This window comes from Centruroides vittatus, unplaced genomic scaffold, assembly GCF_030686945.1.
Source record: "Centruroides vittatus isolate TY-2023 unplaced genomic scaffold, ASM3068694v2 scaffold_324, whole genome shotgun sequence".
In the NCBI taxonomy this organism is placed as follows: Eukaryota; Metazoa; Arthropoda; class Arachnida; order Scorpiones; family Buthidae; genus Centruroides; species Centruroides vittatus.
Window position 1 is genome coordinate 5981886 of NW_027122701.1, and position 18465 is coordinate 6000350.

At 29.3% G+C, this 18465-nt stretch overlaps 1 protein-coding gene across 1 annotated transcript in view; it reads right to left on the bottom strand.

Annotated features, from left to right (window-relative positions):
* Positions 1 to 18465, bottom strand: part of mRNA-cap (mRNA-capping-enzyme) — a 141562-nt gene that overhangs the window by 81347 nt on the left and 41750 nt on the right. The window contains exons 7-11 of the mRNA XM_067286109.1: positions 15388 to 15463; positions 15160 to 15190; positions 9980 to 10088; positions 7548 to 7657; positions 2428 to 2531 (exon numbers count right to left, since the gene is read on the bottom strand). Coding sequence (XP_067142210.1) covers positions 2428 to 2531; positions 7548 to 7657; positions 9980 to 10088; positions 15160 to 15190; positions 15388 to 15463 — 430 coding nt within the window. The remainder of the gene's footprint in view (positions 1 to 2427; positions 2532 to 7547; positions 7658 to 9979; positions 10089 to 15159; positions 15191 to 15387; positions 15464 to 18465) is intronic.

Below are 18465 nucleotides of genomic sequence, written 5' to 3' on the forward strand. Positions count from 1 at the left end.
TTGTTCCTGAGATATGAGAAGGAAAAGTTGAGAAGACCTTATGTTTCAAAATAATTGTGAATTACTGTCCTGTTTTAATTTTAAAAATAATTAAATTATAATTTAAATCAAAGTAATCCAGAAGAGATCAGACAACATAGAATTCTTTGATGGAGAAGAGTCAACTAAAAATTCTAGTAGTCCAAGTGCTATTAAACATAAATGTTCATTGTCAGAGAACTATATTGCCATGGAAACTAATAATATCAGATTACAAGAAAGAACATTTCAAAAGTAATTGTATAAAAAATATAAAAAAATAAATTAAAAAAAAACCAATAAAATGAAATTGTTTCATTACAACTTTCTATGTAACAAAAATATTTGTAAACCATTTCCAAGGAGTCTGTCTCCATATTTAACAACATTGTTTTCAAATGTCTTTTATATAACCTTACTGTTTCTGCTGTTCTGTGAATCTCCCATAAATTTAATGCTACATTTTTCCATGAAACTGTTATATGTTTTTATCCAAGATGCTTTGCACCAGAAAGATGTTATCTCTACCCAATCTGAATCATGTTCAGTAATAAAGAAATCTTGTTAAGTCTGTCTATGCTAAGATCCTAGACTCATTTCTAACCAATTCCTGACTCTGCTACTTCTAGAATTCTAATCAGTCTCTAATTAAACACTATTCCAGCTGGAGACAAATATACACTTACAGCACAAATAGTGACTGGTTTGGTTATATCTGTAAGGAACTGAGTCCGAACCTTATTTTTTATTTTATTATTATTTCCGTTTTATTATCTTTTTGTTTGGGGTTTATGTTTATTTAGGACGAAGGTTCCCCACCACTCTCTTGTTAGTAATGAAAAATGAAGAAAAAACAACTCACGGAGAAATAAGCGCCATAGGAAACATCTTGCGCACTTGCGCTGCCCGGCGGAAGTAACAGTCCGCAGAAAAAAAATGGAGGGGGGAGTCCCCACAATCACTAGTAGAGAAATACTTGATAAACCGTCTTAAACATCCCAGAAAATTATGATAAATATTTTGTAAACGGTTTATAAGCTTTGTCGGAAACTTAAAGCTGCCAGAACAAAGTTAATGTTAGCAACTAAGTATGTAAATAAGAGGAGTAACCCAGCTCAAGTGTGACGTCACCTCACAGTATAAAACCCGTACGTTAACCGAAGAAGGAGAGGTGATTTCCAAACCAAGGTGATTCCAAATCGAGGCGACTGTGAGAGCGAGGTTAATTCGAAAGCGAAGTATTTTCTGATAGAAGTCCAGATTGATAATTGGACGATCCAAGGTGCTAAAGAGGAGTTCGATTGACGATTTGACGATATCGAAAGGATTGAGGAAATAGTTTCTTCGTATAGTGAGGTGACGGATAGACGTTTAATTAGTAAGAGATTTTGTTCATAGTTGCTAAGTATTTGATTTGTCGAATTTCAAAGGGGAATTACTATTAAGTTAAGCTAAGTTTATTGTCGGGTTGACTTGTTGATTTTCGTTAATAAATTTTGTTTGGATTATTGATATTTGTATGTAGTACATTCTAGTTGCTAATTAAATATATTTGAACTTTTGATCTGACTTGATATTTATCGTTATTATTACTAATTTTTCGGTGCACGCTTAAAAGCCCAGGCCTGGCAAACTAATCTCGAATCCGCGTAAAGTACCCGTTAGGTTAACGGAAGTTTTCACCGACCGTAATTATAGTCGGTTTCCTAAGATACTAAAAAAAAAATAGTACTTTACATATCTTCTAACTTAATTAGCCTGAAAGCAAATATCAAATGAAGGTCCAAGTAGTGTAATTGGTAATGCATCTGCATGATACTCAGGAGTTGTGAATTTGAGTCCTCCTCCAGAATATTCTAAATTAATTAACTTCTAATTAATAAATTTAATACAGGATGATGACAGCTTAACTGCCTACTCTAGTCCAAATTACTTAGTATCTTAATAACTCATTAGCTATATTATCGCCCAATAATGATCCTTTTTAAAAAATAACTCTGTTTTTGCTCTTACATTAATACTATTTAACATATTCATTTTTACTTAAACAATATATTGTGTACAACTTTTTGTTTATGTAAATATGAATATATTAAAAAGATTTGCTTGTAATGCTTGAATTTTAGAAATATTTAAAATTTAAAAAAAATCAATAATAGAAGATATTTCTCTTTAAATTTTAAAAAAATTTAAATTTTGTAAATTCCTTCATTCAATGAAGGAATTTTTAATTCTTGTATCACATACAAAAAATTTTTCTTGATTAAATCTAATAAAAAATAAATTCAGTAAATAATTATTTTCATAACATTACTTAGAAATTAGTTTTGAATGAATTTATAATTAAATTTGTAGTAATAATGATTTACAAATTTATTCAATGTTTATCAGATGATCTTTAATCTTTACCTGTTCCATTGACACATCTCTTGGCATTTTCTTTGAATTTGTGATAATTTTGGTTGTATAGTTATTACCGTAATTCCTGGAACTCCTTCCATAAAAGTAGGATTCTACATTATTTAAAATAAAGCAGAAATTTAATAATAAAGCATATTCTTATTAAAGATATATCTAAAGATACTTTAAATTCTTATACATTTTTTAATTAAATTAATTTTTTAAACATTTTGAGTTATTATTATTGTTAAATTTTGAATTTATATTATTCACAATATGATTATAAATAATAAAGCTAGGAATATTTTTTTAAATTAAAAAAGTAATAAAAGTAACTAATAGACAAAGTAACCAAAAAATAACTTTTCTTTTTCTATGACACTAATATAGTGGTTCCATTTCCATTTATGACTACTTAACTTCCAGTGGTAGTATGGAATCAAAAGAAATTATAATTGTGCATAGAAGCCCAGGATTATATTGACTAATTTCATTAATGAAAATTAAGACTATACAAACAAAGTTTGACTCTTTTTTGCCTATTTTTATCCTTTTTTATTCCAGTCCAGGAACCACAAAAACAGCCGGCGACCTGAAGTATTTTAACAGTTTTTAATGTTTGTAGACATCGTAATCTTACAAAAAGGGTTGACGTCGAGATCATTTTTAATTCTGTGTAAGTTTTTTGATTGTATTCGTCTGTTATTTTTAGAAGTTTTACTTCAAGTCGCCAGCTGTTTTTGTGGTTTCTGGACTGGAATAAAATGGACAAAAATAGGTAAAAAAGACTAAAACTTTGTTTTTATAGTGTTAATTTTCATTAATGAGAAATTATAATGTTTGCTGAGGTACATAGCCTACTGATTGATTAGTTTGAAGATAGTGTTGAGGAAGAATCATTTGCTTTGTGAATGGAACCTTCCTGAATTGCTACATGTATGTCATTGAAACAAAGTGTCAACCTTTCACTACTTTCTTTATAGGGCCAAACACATGAAAATCACAAGGTGAAAGATCTGGGCTGTGAAGAAGACATGAAAGATCTTCCCATTGAATCTACTGTCATATATCTTGCACAGTATGCAATGTATGACCAAGTCATACAGTGATGCAACACTTTTTGTGAGTTTGCCTGGTTGTTTTGATATAATGACAAACTATAAACATTTTAAAATTTCATAGTAACAAGTGATGTTTCACATTGGCAGAATTGAAATCCAACAATAATAGATCTTCATGATTGAAAAATATAGTAAGAATGATCTTTCTGGTGGACACCTGTAAACTGAACTTTTTCAGTCACAGTGAGAATGAGTGCAACCATTGCACTGACAGCTTTGCTTAGTTCCTGCTCAAAACACAATTGGTGGCTTTCATAATATGCTACACCAAGATAAATAGAATGTCTCCAAATGAGACTTCAGTGCCTTTACCTCTAACTCTGTGCATGTTCTTACTGAAAAGATTGATTTCTGTGAAAACTCTATGTCTAAGTACCAACAACGCATGGTTATTAAGCAGCTATGACTCTAAGTGTCTCAGGAACCCCTTGCTGCTTTGGGCCCATGTGCAATTGCACGGGTTGCACAAATAGTAGTTATGATACTGGATACTACTAAAGTAAGAATTAATACAAAATTAGCAGAAGGAGTAGTTGACAAATTTTGATTGAAATGGAATATTATTATATTGAGTTGTTGCAAATAAAATGACTGTTTTTAAAATTTAAACTTTCCAACCTTGTACTTCAACTTTTTTCCATGTGAACAGTACTATGTTTTCAATTGGAAGAGCATACATATAATATGCAAATTTAAAAATGTAATCTCATTTATATTTTGAGTTCCACATGTTTAAGAGTACTTTTTCTGATGGCATCAAGACAGGAAATTGCATAATTTTCTTTTACAAGTATAAGCATGGACATAATGCAGCCAAAGCAATCCAAAATACCAATAAAACTTTTAGTGAAGATTCTGTGAATGAACAGGCCATCAGGCATTGGATCAAAAAATTTTATTCTGGGAATACAAATCTCAAAAATCAGAATTGAAGAACATCAATGAATCAGAACATCACCTGACTGTTTGGTAAATCAAAAAAAGGTTGAACATACTGGACATTATTCAACCATTTCTTGACATCTAAACATGTTAAGGAACATCAGGAAGTTTGACAAATGGGTACCACATGAACTGAGAAAGAGATAAGAAGCATCATTTGGAGATCTGCACTTCTTTATTTGTCACAAAAATAAAAATATTAAAATGAAATTCTTCCCTATCCACCTTATTCTCCAAACTTTTTGCCAACAGACTATCACTTTTTTTTTTATACATTTGGACAGTTTTTTTGGCAAGGAAAGTCTTCAAAAGAGAGGATACAAAAGTACTTTTAATGACTATCTAGTTTCTCATTCTCATGATTTATATCAAATTGGCATTAATGCATTTCTATTGCATTGGGGAAAGTGTATTAATGTTAGTGGATACAATTTTAATTGAGTATGTAACTTTTAAGTTAAATTAATGAACATTCAAAGCCAGAAGTAAAAACTGACCATTTCATTTGCAATAACCCAACATTAGTAATATTAGAACAATAAGAAATGAAAAAGATTGACCACTGCAAAAATTATGAATCTATTGGAAAATTCTAATGGGAAATATCTTAAATACTATAGATACAACTATTATAAGGGCATTGCTAAACCAATTGTAGTAAGGGTGGCTATAGCAAATTGTGGGATTGCCTTCCTGGAGGTCTGGGGTAAATGGAATACCCCAGGGAAAGAGTCTGGAGACCTGTCCTTGGAAAATTTTTTATATATATCATCGTCACCACAATGTTGGCAAAAAATTTTTAATCAATTTTTAATTTATTTAATTTAAAATATATGTTCTCCACCTCAAATTAGTTGTCTTGCTCCTGTACATCATACTTTTGCTGTTAGCAACAGTGTTGTGCTGATCATCTATCTAACTTCTTTAAGGAAAAAATTTTTAAACTGAAATAACGTTGACTTCCAGTTTGCACCATAAATTCATATATAGTTAATTGGGGTCTCCTGCTCCTAAGCTTTCCATATCTGGTCTCAATTTTCATCTATCTAACTCAGTTCTTGAAATTAAGAAAGGACAGACAGACTGGCGACAGTGGGAATTTATAGATCTACAATTTTTTCAAATTGCAACTACTATTAAATAATGTAGTTACAAAATGGTATATAAATAAACAAAATTTTGTCATTTGAAACAATAGACAAGGGTGGCTGAGCCCTAGCTAATTCCAGAACCCTCTAGTTCAGTGGTTCCTAACCTGTTTTTAATCGCAACCCTTTTTAGTTTTTTAAAAATGTTCGCGACCCCCCTTTAGCATACATCATATTTGATCAATAAAACAAAAAATAAAAGGTTTAACAAAATATATTTTAGGACTTAACAATAGTGATAATATTTTTTATTAAGTATTAATTATTAATGTGATGATTGAGCTTGCATCTGCTTAACTTCGGACTATAGAGCTAGTAGAAGGAATGACGAAACTAGATTGAGGCACCTCTACCGGCGACGCCAAGTAACAGAATCGAGGCTACAAAGCACCACTAAAAGTATGACACACGAAATGGCCTTGTTAACGGAGGTCTCAACTATGCCTGGCTAGTTTGCCACAGTCAAATTTTACCAGGCATAAGGAGAGGTGCAGGCGCCTGCTGCCCACTGATTATGTCGCATATCTTGCGTGTTGCCAAGCTTAAATAAATTATTAACATTAAGGTGACCCCACAAAAAACTAAGGCGATCCCCTTGTGGGTCGTAACCCAGCGGTTGGGAACCGTTGCTCTAGTTAAAGACTTATATTGTTACTTTGCCTACAATTTGGAAAATGGAACTTCATGAAATTTGAAAACAAGAAACAAAATAAATAAGTCAAGACCGTTTTGTATTTATTTATTTATTTACTTTTTTTATTTGTGTAAAAAGAGGTCCTTGTGAGATAAAATCATACCACCAACTCACTCTTCAGTAAAAACATGATTGCAATCAATCTTATTGTTTATCTTTAACTTTTAATCTTAAGACTGAATTTATTATTCAACTGAATTTAAGTTTACCTGTAGTATATTAGTTTTCTCTTTAACTTTAAAAATAAACATGTAATATGGAACATTTAGTTTGCATTTTATTTGAGTGCATAGAACTACTAAAATGTTCAAGTAATTTAAATTTTTCTTAAGATAATATAATAGAATATAAGTTTTAAAAATCTTAGAGTAACATAAGTACAATGCATAAGTTAAACCATACAGTAAAATTGACATTTAATTAGTTTATAAATAAATTAAAATAGATAAATTAAATATATTATTGGTAGTACATTGTTCAATTTTTTCCTGTATTATGCTTTTGTTATCATTCAACCTTTACACTCTTTGCTCTGTCTATTAATCCTCAAACTTCTGAAGATCTTTTGCAATTTACTGATAAGAATGAACTAGCTATTGTAGTTACTCAGTTGAATAAATCAATGCACGTTTAACAGTGGATGAAGTTTAAAGAATGCTAATGTTTTTGACCTGGTTAATGGGCCATCTTCAAGGCAAGAACAATAGAAGTGGAATGACTTTTAGTAGAGGCATTCCACTTTCTATTGTCCATGTCTGAGGATGGCCCATTAACTGGGTCAAAAACATTAGCATTCTACTTCACTCACTGTTAAAAGTACATTGATTAATTCAACCATTTACTCATTTACATAAGCACTTGTTCTATGTTAATAAAAACCTCATCATTTCAATCATCTTGTCTGTTAGTTTGCTTGTTTACAATTTAATAATTCCATTGGCTTCATAGACTAACAGGTTATCATACAGTAAGCAAAATACATTCTGAACTGTGTATTAAAGTTTTTCCCCTGCCCAATACAATAATCATAAGATTTAAAATTCAAAATAAATTGATTGCTCAAAGTTATATTAAAACTTAAATTAAAAAATTTACAGATTTAAATTGCTATTAATTGTAATTAAAAAGGCTTATAATTTTAACTTACAGAAACTGACTTTAAGATAAAAAAATTAATACTTCACTAAATTACTTCTATTCAATAAGTAAAAAGTCTCTAATTACTTTTTTATTAAATTCTCTTCTTCGTTTACGACCAGAATCTGAATTATCAAACTGGCTTTCATTTTGTGTCGTTTCAACAGAACATCCATCATCATCAAAATTATCAGGTTCTTGAATAAATAAGAAATATTTTAGAGTAATATTTATTTTAATTATAAATAATAATAATAATATTTATTAATTTGACTTGACTTTCATCTTTACAAGAAAATAAAAAAGAAACAAAATCAATAAGTAGTCATAACAAAATAAGTAACATATACATAAATACAATAACTAACTTATTTTGAATAACGTATTATATAAATATACATAAAGTAAGATTTATTTTTATACAAAATCATTAAACAAGGTTAGTAATTATTATTATTATAATGTAATAAATTTAGCAAATGTTGAAAAAGCTTATATACTTTGAACAAATTTATAGAACTAATTTTATCATCAAGTAAAAAATAAAAATTAAATTCATAACCCAACAAAGATTCCTTTAGCTATTCTAAAGGCTCACATGAAATAAATAAGTGATTCTTAATATCCTCAACAACCAAATTACAAAAGGAGCATTTACTGTTTATTATTCTTTTACTATTAAGAAAAATAGAAGATACATTTAGTCAAAGCTGTATTATTAAAAATTTTATCTTGTAGACCACAAAAATGATGACATATTTAACCAATTATATTTCTAACTAATATACATTCTATCTTGCAGCCAATATTTATCATTTAATGATTGTAAGTTTGGCAAAAGAAACTTTATCATCTAATACTTGAGATTGAAAAGCAAATAAAAATTCAAATCCTTCAACCAATTTTTTATAATAAGTGGCCATGAATCAACAAAAGATGATTCTTATGTCAATATCAATTTGTTATAAACTAGTTTTCTGAAATTATGTTTGGGCAAATTTTAAACCAAAATCAAAAAATACTCATATGAAGACCAATTGCTAAAGGCCAATTTGCATCTTAAAAAAGATCCATAAAATGAATGGTTTAAGTGAAAAATCCATTATTTTAATTATATTTATAAATGATAATAAATTTTACAAATATTTAATAAATTTTAATAAGTATTATATCTTGTATTGAGAAATTCACATCCATGCATATTTCCAACATAATGCATAGAACAACATATTGAAAATAGTTAACAAAAAAAAAAAAAAAAAGCGTTATTAAGCTTCAAAGAGGGTGGACAAAATCATACCCCACACACCCCCACACATACAGAAAAACCCCTGAATTTTTTTGCATTTCTTGCTGTTTCAAGGTGTCCTGAGTCCAAAAATTAAAACTCTTGGGAGGACACTTTTTGACTGATTGCCATACTTTCCTTAAGATATATATAACAACTGAGAAATTAAAATGAGTATAGCTAATTTAGAAAATGCCAAATTTGTAAGTTCTAATATATGGTAAGTTCTGCTGTCTTTACTAGATCATTTTTAGATTTCTGCCAATAATTAGAATCTTCAAATTTATCAAAATGCAAAAATTCTTTTTTACTGTGTTATTGGATAAAACTCTATTGTAACTTACTGAAATTTATTATGCAAACCATAACTTTAAAATATTTTAAGAATACTTTGTGACCATTACCAAAAATTAATATCTTATGAGTAATCAATTCTTTTTTCAAGTTTTGATTTGATATAATTTGATTAAAAGCAATTATGAAAATGTCAATAAATAATGCACTGATAAATAGGGACAACAACAGTAATAAGCTCCTAATTTTTAGATTATTTTGAAATGATTTTTGAATGACATCATTAAAAATATTTATAATTACATCAATGACAATTCAAATAGTTTTAACAGTTATGAAGTGAATTAACAGTTAAGCCTTAAGTGAAATCTATTTTCTTCTTCTTAAAGAAATTTTGTTCCATTTAACTTTAACATAAACATAAAACATTTAAAATATAAGTTATCATCGTCTGTTATGTGTGTACATTTTAAAACATTTTAATCTCATTTTTGAGAATGTTAAAACCATTTTTTCCTTTCTCATTACTATTTAATTTATTTTGGGAACAACTTTCTAAGGAATTAAATCCTCTCAAATATAAATTATTAGTTATTCTTGATGTATACTTTTCACTTGATTTTCATCTTTACTTTTGATAGTCTCAAACTTCCTAAGATATGTTTTGGTAGATTGAAAAATTTCATTATATTGTTCAATTTTTTTTTTTTACCTCAGATCTAAAGATTTCTGAAAATTTTCATTCAATAAAGACTTATTGATTTAGTTTTAATGTGTTTTAAAATATTTACTTTTAATTGTTGACAGTTTATTGTAAAAATGTATTATACAATACACTGTGACAAATTTTTGCAATAATGTATTTATATTTAATTGAGAAGAAGTCAAATTATAAGAAATTTAATCAGATGAAAACTATGAAAGATAAAATATTTACCATTACACCATTCAGGCAATGGAGGAGCTGGAGGAGTATCAGCCGGATCTCCATATCGTGTGTAAAGTTCTGTTAAATAATCACTTTTATAAATACCAGGAGGCCGAGCCTAAAATGTTATTTAAAAATTTCATATTATAATTATAGACATTGAAATATGTATGTGTTTTTTGTAGAAAATTAATCAAATTATAAAATTCTTACTCAACATATACAATAATTATCTATTTTTAATTAAATCTATGTTTTGATTTTTCTAATAGTTCACAATAGTGATAGAATGATAATAGTTTGACATCTAATCTAGAAATATCTTTGTCAATTAAGTAAATTATAATTAACAAGATACTTTTACTTCTAATGACAAATACAAAATTGTTTGAACTGTTTAAATTGTTTTTTAAACTCATTCATTCCTGAAATTGTCATAGATTCATAATCTATATATATATAAAAACGAATGTATGCTGTCTGTCTGTGTGTGTGTTTGTCCTTCATGCATTACCACACCATTTATCCGATTCTCATAAAACTTCGGGAAGTTGTTTAATACACTCCCGCGAAGGTTTCTGGCATATGTGAAGATCACCATTTCCCCCCTTTCAAAAATATATTTATATATGGATTAAGGCTTTTATGTCCAACAGATGGTGCTAACTTCCGACGACCTAAGTTTGTTTTTCTGTGAGGCATTATGCTTTTCTGTGAGAATGGACTAAAGCAGATCATTTTCTATCTATCTATATAAATAAAATATAACGTTTGTTTGTTCCTACCGATTCCTTTGAAATTTTGACATAATGTTGCATTCGAATACGCACGTGTTTTTATATAATATACATGTCAAAATTCCCTCTACTGGGGGGAGATGAACGGGATTAAGGCTTACCGTGAAGAATTTGGCTTCTATTATACTATTTTACATGCGGTTTTCTTGCGTTTTAATAGGTTACGTCAACAGAATATACACTAAAAAGGGATTTTTTCGATATTTCCTTGCGGGGGAGAAGGATGGGATTAAGGCTTACTGTGAAGAACTCTGCTTTTATTATACTATTTTAGATGCGTGTTTGACTGCATTTTAATAGGGTACGTCAAGAGAATGCACACTAAGAAGGGATTTTTTGAAATTCCTCCTCGGGGGAAGTGTTATACATTTATAATAGATACATTTTGAGCCACAACAACGCGTGGCCGGGTCAGCTAGTTTTAAATAAATTAAGATACTGTAGTATATATATTTTAATATTAATATAGTAGAACCTTCTTATTGTAATCCTTCATCTATACAGATAGTGATAATTGACTGATAACATTAAGTGAAGTAGGTAAACAAGACTACAAATAGTAAAATTTCTAATTTTATTGATTCTGAAAAAAATGCCAGAAAAAGACATGTTAAAACAATTACAAAATGTAAAATTTAAAGATTTATTAATTACAGTTATTATTATTGATTAAAAGTAATTCATCTAGTGTTGATTGTCTGTTGTTTTCCACAGTATATCTATAATGATGCAGATGATGTAAACTTGAAGAAATGCAATCAATTTGTACTACTGTAGTATGAAAAAATAATGATTAAAGCAATTAACTTTTTATGTTTAAAGCACTAATTAATACTAATAACAAAAACTGATTGTCAATTGCAAATCATAAGTCACATGATGAGACAGATACTGCATACAGATAGCTTAATCCTTTGAAGACTGCAAGTCCCCAGATGTCATGAAAAGTTCCAACATGTCCTGAGAAACCTGATTTTCTTAAGCCTAACATCATGTCATGTTGGTCCAGTTACTATAGTATCAGATCAGTTTAAATTCCTGTTAGAGGTGGACTAATTTTTAAGGGACTGTATTTCTTTCTTTGTTCTGTATTATTATTTCTGTTTCTACAACTGTTCTTAAAGAATACATATCATTGGGTCAATTAAGAAACTTGTTCCAATCTTACATGAAATCAAATAAATTACTGGCCTAAGAGAATATATGCTTGAAAATGAACTACCCTGAAAGTGTTAAAAATGTCTAGATACTTGACAGTAATAACAATACACTCTGACTACGATAAGCAAAGTTTTACATGGTTTTTGCTGCCATTCAACATTTTTGCCGATGAGAAACAAATATGAATATTGAAGAAATATTTTTTGACTATCTTTGCCAGGAGTGGCAACAAAATAAAAACCTTTCCCAGTCCAACTACTTTTAGTCCTTACCAAATATCTCATAAGGCCAACCAGTGCCGGATAAAGGGGCGGGCAAGCCGGGCGACTGCCCGGGGCGCCAAATTTTGAGGGGCGCCAATATAAAATAAAATATTTTTTTACATTCATTATTTTTTTTAGATTTTATAAATTAAAATTGATCATTTTTCATGAGACATCGATTTTTTTAGCAAGCAATAAATTGTTTTTTCTTTAATAATACCAAATAAAGGTCACAACGCTAATTATTTTATTATTGTCAACAGATATAAATAATATTACAATTATTCAAAGAAAACTATTTGTATAGTCAGAATTCATAATAACTCAAAAAAAAAATTAATAGACAAAAACAAAAATTTACTAATTAAAATAATGAAACCTAAGAATTTTTATGGCTTTTATCACACAACATTGATGCAGACAAATACTTTTTAATCTCTAAAAAGTTTATTTTTATTTATTTTGAAAAAATAATTCGTAATCAGTATCACGTATCACAACAATCTACTCAAAAAATGGACGAGATCAAATTTATAAACTACAAATATCAACAAAATTATGAATAGTCAAAGTGATATTGGCGCCTGTCATACGCCTTAATGGTTAAATAACTGTCTTTCTGTAAACTTTGCATTAATAACACTTGCTGTGCTTTAAATAAATTTTTTACACAGTTCTTTATTGTGTAATTTTGATTTTTTGCCTTTTTTTACTATTTTTTTTAATTTGCAGTAAATTTGTATATTCTTGTATGAAAGGGCGCCAAATTTTGTTTTGCCCGGGGCGCTCAAAACCCTAGAACCGGCCCTGAGGCCAACCAATATATAATTAAATTAAAATAACTGGACCTAGACCTTCAGAAATGTATAAAATATTGTAAAGTCTAATAAAAAAAAAATTGGAACAAGGAATTATAACATAGTAGATGCACCAATTCTAGTATCTGTTTGGTGCATAGTGCTATTGTTAATTATGTTGAAAAGTATATCTCTGATGGCGCAAAATGCTGGTGGCAGTCTAATTCCAATTCAATGGTGTTACATACATCCAAGAGAGAGGAGACCCAATGGGTAACCCCATTGGGTCTCCTCTCTCCATCTCACACAGGTCTCCTCCTGCAGGAGGAGACCTGTGTGAGATGGTGGTCAGGCAGTTAGAATCTAGGATCATCCCTTAGCATTTACCCAACATCATACTATATAAAAGGTACTGTACATCAAACAATATTCTCATATGGAGGATAAAGCCAAACATATCAGCATTTGTCGATTCATTGGATAATAATCCTTATGGCTTGACCTAGAGATAGACCAGGCTCATGCTTCTGAGGCCCATTTCCTCGACATTAACATCAAGTTTGAACAAACAGCAATCCACATGGAAGTATACCATAAACCAGGGTCAGAACATCTATATATACTGGCAGGGTCATGTGACCCTCCCCATTATAAAATGGCAGCCTTAACGCCTTAATTAAGAGGGCCCACACACACTCGTCTTCTCAGATAGCTCTCCAAGCCAAGCTGAAGCATACTGAACATATAGCCATAGAACATGGTTATCCTGCGATCACACGTAAAATGATCCGCAGATGGCACTGTTGCCAAGAACTAGACCCAACCCAAGCACTCAACGAAATTCCACCTGGTATCATCCCAGTTACATACAATCCGTACCTTAAATCACTATACTCAGTGATAGCTAAGAAAAAGAATATTCGCATCACTTATAGAAGATGTGCTACAATATTTGACATTTTACGAAACGGAAAAGACACCCCCAACAAAAAACAACTTTCGGGTGTGTACACCATCCCACTCATGGACCATAGATGGGACAGAAGCCTGGTCTACGTATGATCCACCAAGTACTCCCTAGAAGTGAGAATGAAAGAGCACACAGCGAATATTCTACATGTGAGAACCACCTCTGCTCTAGCCATCTATGCCTCAGACCTTGGCATAAAACCAATGTTCAATCAAGCGAAGGTAATCCACACTACGCAACACGTACACCATCTTAGATGGCTAGAGGCTATTTACATCTGCATGGCTACACTCAAAGATGGTAATTGCGTTAACCATAAGGATAAAATCACTCTGTCAACAGCCTGGCAGGAGCTCGTAGACAAGACTTAGGATAATCTACAGCAGTTAAAGGGGCGCATGCCCAAATGACATTATCGATATCCATGCAATGGAGTTCTAATTTGGTGTTCCAATTAAATTTAATTTGAATTGCATTTGTTCAGGAGTTATTAGTTACCTGATGAAGAACCCGAGAGTTTGAAAATGTTCGTAACAGTCTGTTTATTAGAAGATGCACACCGGTAACAGACTCAGTGGTATGTTCGTTTACTTTACTCCGGTGTAGTATCATTGTTGTTTACTTTTAAAAAATATATTTTATGTAGTAATTCATGCAAACATTTAAAAAAATTAGCATATATTTTTTTATAAAAATCTGGCATTTTTTAGAACATTTAGAACTTCTTTAATAGTCACACCAAAATTGATTATTTTTTAATTTATCAATTTCAATGTAAATATCATAACAATTATAAACTAAAGCCTTGTGCATGATCAATAAATTTGCCATCCACCATTCATATAAGAAAATTTATGAGACAGACCTCTTCAGAAAGTTTAAGATTTAAAGCACTGAACTACTCAAGGCAATTTAATTTATAATCTATTTTACTATAATTTTACACTAAAGAAAATGAAATAAATATTAAGTATCACTTTAAAACTGTTACAGAATTCTTATAACATAAATATATTTGCCAATAAATTAAACTTGTTCCTACATAATTATTTTATCACAATTTAAATATTTCACATTTAAAAATTCATAATTCTAATGAACAATTTAATATTAAAGCTTACTATAATAAATAAAATTATCATCATATTAATTTCTTATACAGAGGATATGAATAAAGTCTGGAATCAATAGGTTTACTTACTTTTGAAAATTCATCTAAAGCAGCTTCAATACTGTAATTTAGAATAGATTCTTTGTGAAAATTGAAATAAAATGCAACAAAAAAAACTTAACAAAATTATCATCATTATTATTAAAACATTAATAAATATATATCAACATAATTATACATATTTATTTATTTATTTATTTAATTGTAATAACAACATATAATAGGATTATTACTCTGTTAAAAATTATCATTATTTACCTCCAGTTAAACACTTCAACTAAATAAGCAACAATTAAAAAGCCAGTTCGATTGAATCCATGTGTACAATGAACACCTAAAATAGATAGTATATAAAATTATATTCATATTAAAAAAAGCAATAATTGTTTCTTGTGAAATATTTATAATTACAGTAGAGAGTCGTTAATCGAAACCCTGGTAATCAGAATCGCCGGTAATCGGCACGATTTTCAGTCGGACTGTGTCGTGCTGAATCGAACGTTTTTGATACTAGATTTACTTCTAAAGTATAATTTTCATGTTTTTATATTCTTCAATATATTTATTTTGTTTGTACAAAATGCAGAAATAATTTTTAACGATACGATAGCCTCGATTATTATTATAAAAATTTTCGTTTGGCTTAAAATCGACGAAAATTCAACACGAAGCGACACGCAACAGAGAAAAATTCAACACGAAGCGACATGCAATGGAGAAAAATTTGAACATCGAACAGGTTAATGTATTTTTTCGTACATAATCGGTAATCGGAACAAATCACTAATCTGAACAACCCCAGTCCCCAATTGATTCCGATTAACGACTCTCTACTGTAGTAATAAATTAGTTGCTGTACGTATGCCATATTTTCACAAATTGACCAGCATGCCACATATATCTAGGGGAGACTGGCATGCCAGTTAAACTGCAACTAAAAAGTAAAATTAATCAGATCTAACAAAACTAGTTTTTAATTAAATGTTAAAAAAAACATTCTTCCCAGTATAATAATATAACAACATTGTAATTTGACTGACTAGAGAGATTTTTTGTTTACAGGGCAATAAAACAATTAGCAACTTATTGACATTAGAGTAGTAGTAGTAGTAAGTCAATGAGGGCTGCACTGACATTCTACCCTCACCTTGAAAGATAACATCCCCTTTCAAATTTCACACAAAGCATATGTTAATTAGTGTAGTTGAGATAATTTACAGCAAGTTTATGAAAATTGATATGTTTGAGTTTTTGGATCAAATTACACTAAAATAAACATAAAAATAAGCACTTTTGGCATTCCATGTTTACATTATTAGAAAAATGACAAAATACAGAAATTAAACATATAATCATAGTTTTTGATGTAATGCTGATAGTTTCACAATTTTAGAATAAAAACTGATGTCTATGAAACACCATGTAATGTAACTCATTCATTGTTATAACATATGAAAAAATTATGCACTTTCTGAAGAGGAATGTTTAATCTGACATAAATTGGCATACTGATATTCCCTGGGATAAACTGGCATGCTGATTTTTACCATACAGAAATATCTGATTTCATGGTCTTCCCAGTTCAACATGCCAGACAATCTGTGAAAATACAGAGTATGTTTGAAAATATACTATGTTGCCAAAAGTAATGAATCATCATAAACAATAGCAACACATGAAAGATTTGGCACAGTGTAACAGAAATTGTCTTACAATGTTATAAAAATCAAATAAATAGGAAAACAACAAAGTTAAAGATTAAACTATATTTATTGCTAATATTTTTAATAAAATATCGTTACATTCATCAGATACTTGGAATGCATTAATGAAACACAAATGTTCATGTTCCATTAATGATTTAGTGATTAATTCATTTGAAAGTTAAATTTTAACTTAATTTTGACAAGTGTATAGTCTTCTACCCAATTAAAAGAAAATGCCCAAAACCTAAGAATAAAAAAAATAAGAAAGATAAAATTCAGGTTAAGTTCCATCCCTTAGAAAAGCCATCTGACAATCTGATCAAGTCAATCAGTATGAATAAGATCATAGGAGAGTTGAAATTAATGGGATGAGATATATATATACAGTCATTCAAAAAACATGAACTATTTTTATTAAAAATGTTTATTATGAAACTATTATGTAAGACAACAGTGCAGTTTGTGGTAATAAATTAAGAAACACATCACGCTTTTAGAACCATCAAATTAGTCCTATGCATGCGGAAACAATAGAATGTGATAGTTGTTTATTTATAGCCTTAAGAAGTGACCACCTTTGCAAAATGTGCAAATTCAGATTCCATAGTGTACAACATAACACATTGTTTGCAAAATGTTAGAAACTGGGACTATGTAGCAATTGTGCAAATTCTGCAGACATTTCCAATACTATGTTATAAATAAAGTTGTTTTGAGAGTTTTTAGGCTGTGCGAAAACTTGGAAGTGTTCCTTAGTACACAACTTTTTCCAATAATAAATCTTATTTGATTTCTGAGCATTAAATTTTTTAAATAGTTCATCATTTTCTGAATAATCCTATATTTGTGATGTACTGCAATCAACATATTTTAAATTATTACTTAAGTTTTAGACATGAAATTTATAATAAAAACTGAAGGTATAATTAAAAAGAGTAAAAATCATTAGTTTATTTAAAGATTACACAGTAAATAAATCTTAATTGTTCAATAATAGTACTGAATATAATATAATATCTAAATATAATATTATACATTAAATGAAACTACTTGAAATTGAACATCATTACTTAATTTTACAAAATAATAGTTAACTAGAACCAATGAATCAGGCTTATTATACTCACAGCAAATTTAATTAACTCTTTATTTGTCCAATATGCATTTCAGGCTGTCTGGCCCTTTGACTGAATTTTACAAACAGTAACTGATTCATTGGTTCTGGTTAACTATTATTTTGTAAAATTTGTAATACAGGCAAGAAGTTTTTTAATATATCATCGCTTAAATTTATTTATTTTAGTCATTAAAAATCTTCATAAAAATCTTCAGAAAGTATTTAACAGTCTTAAAAATAATAGAGAATCTTATTGCATTTTTTATAATTTTCTTCTAGTTTTTTAATATAATAAGTAATTACTGGCTAATAAGAATTTAATTATATGTTTACTACTACTTTATCACTTTGATAACATCATTAAAAAAAAAGTACAGTAGATGCTCAATTCAACAGATCCTGGTTTGTCAAACAAAAATTTTAAAATCTTTTTTTATTTGTGAATTGAGTACACTAAAAGATGGGGTTGGGTCTATGAGTATAAATTATGCAATATACCAGTACCTTGAACAT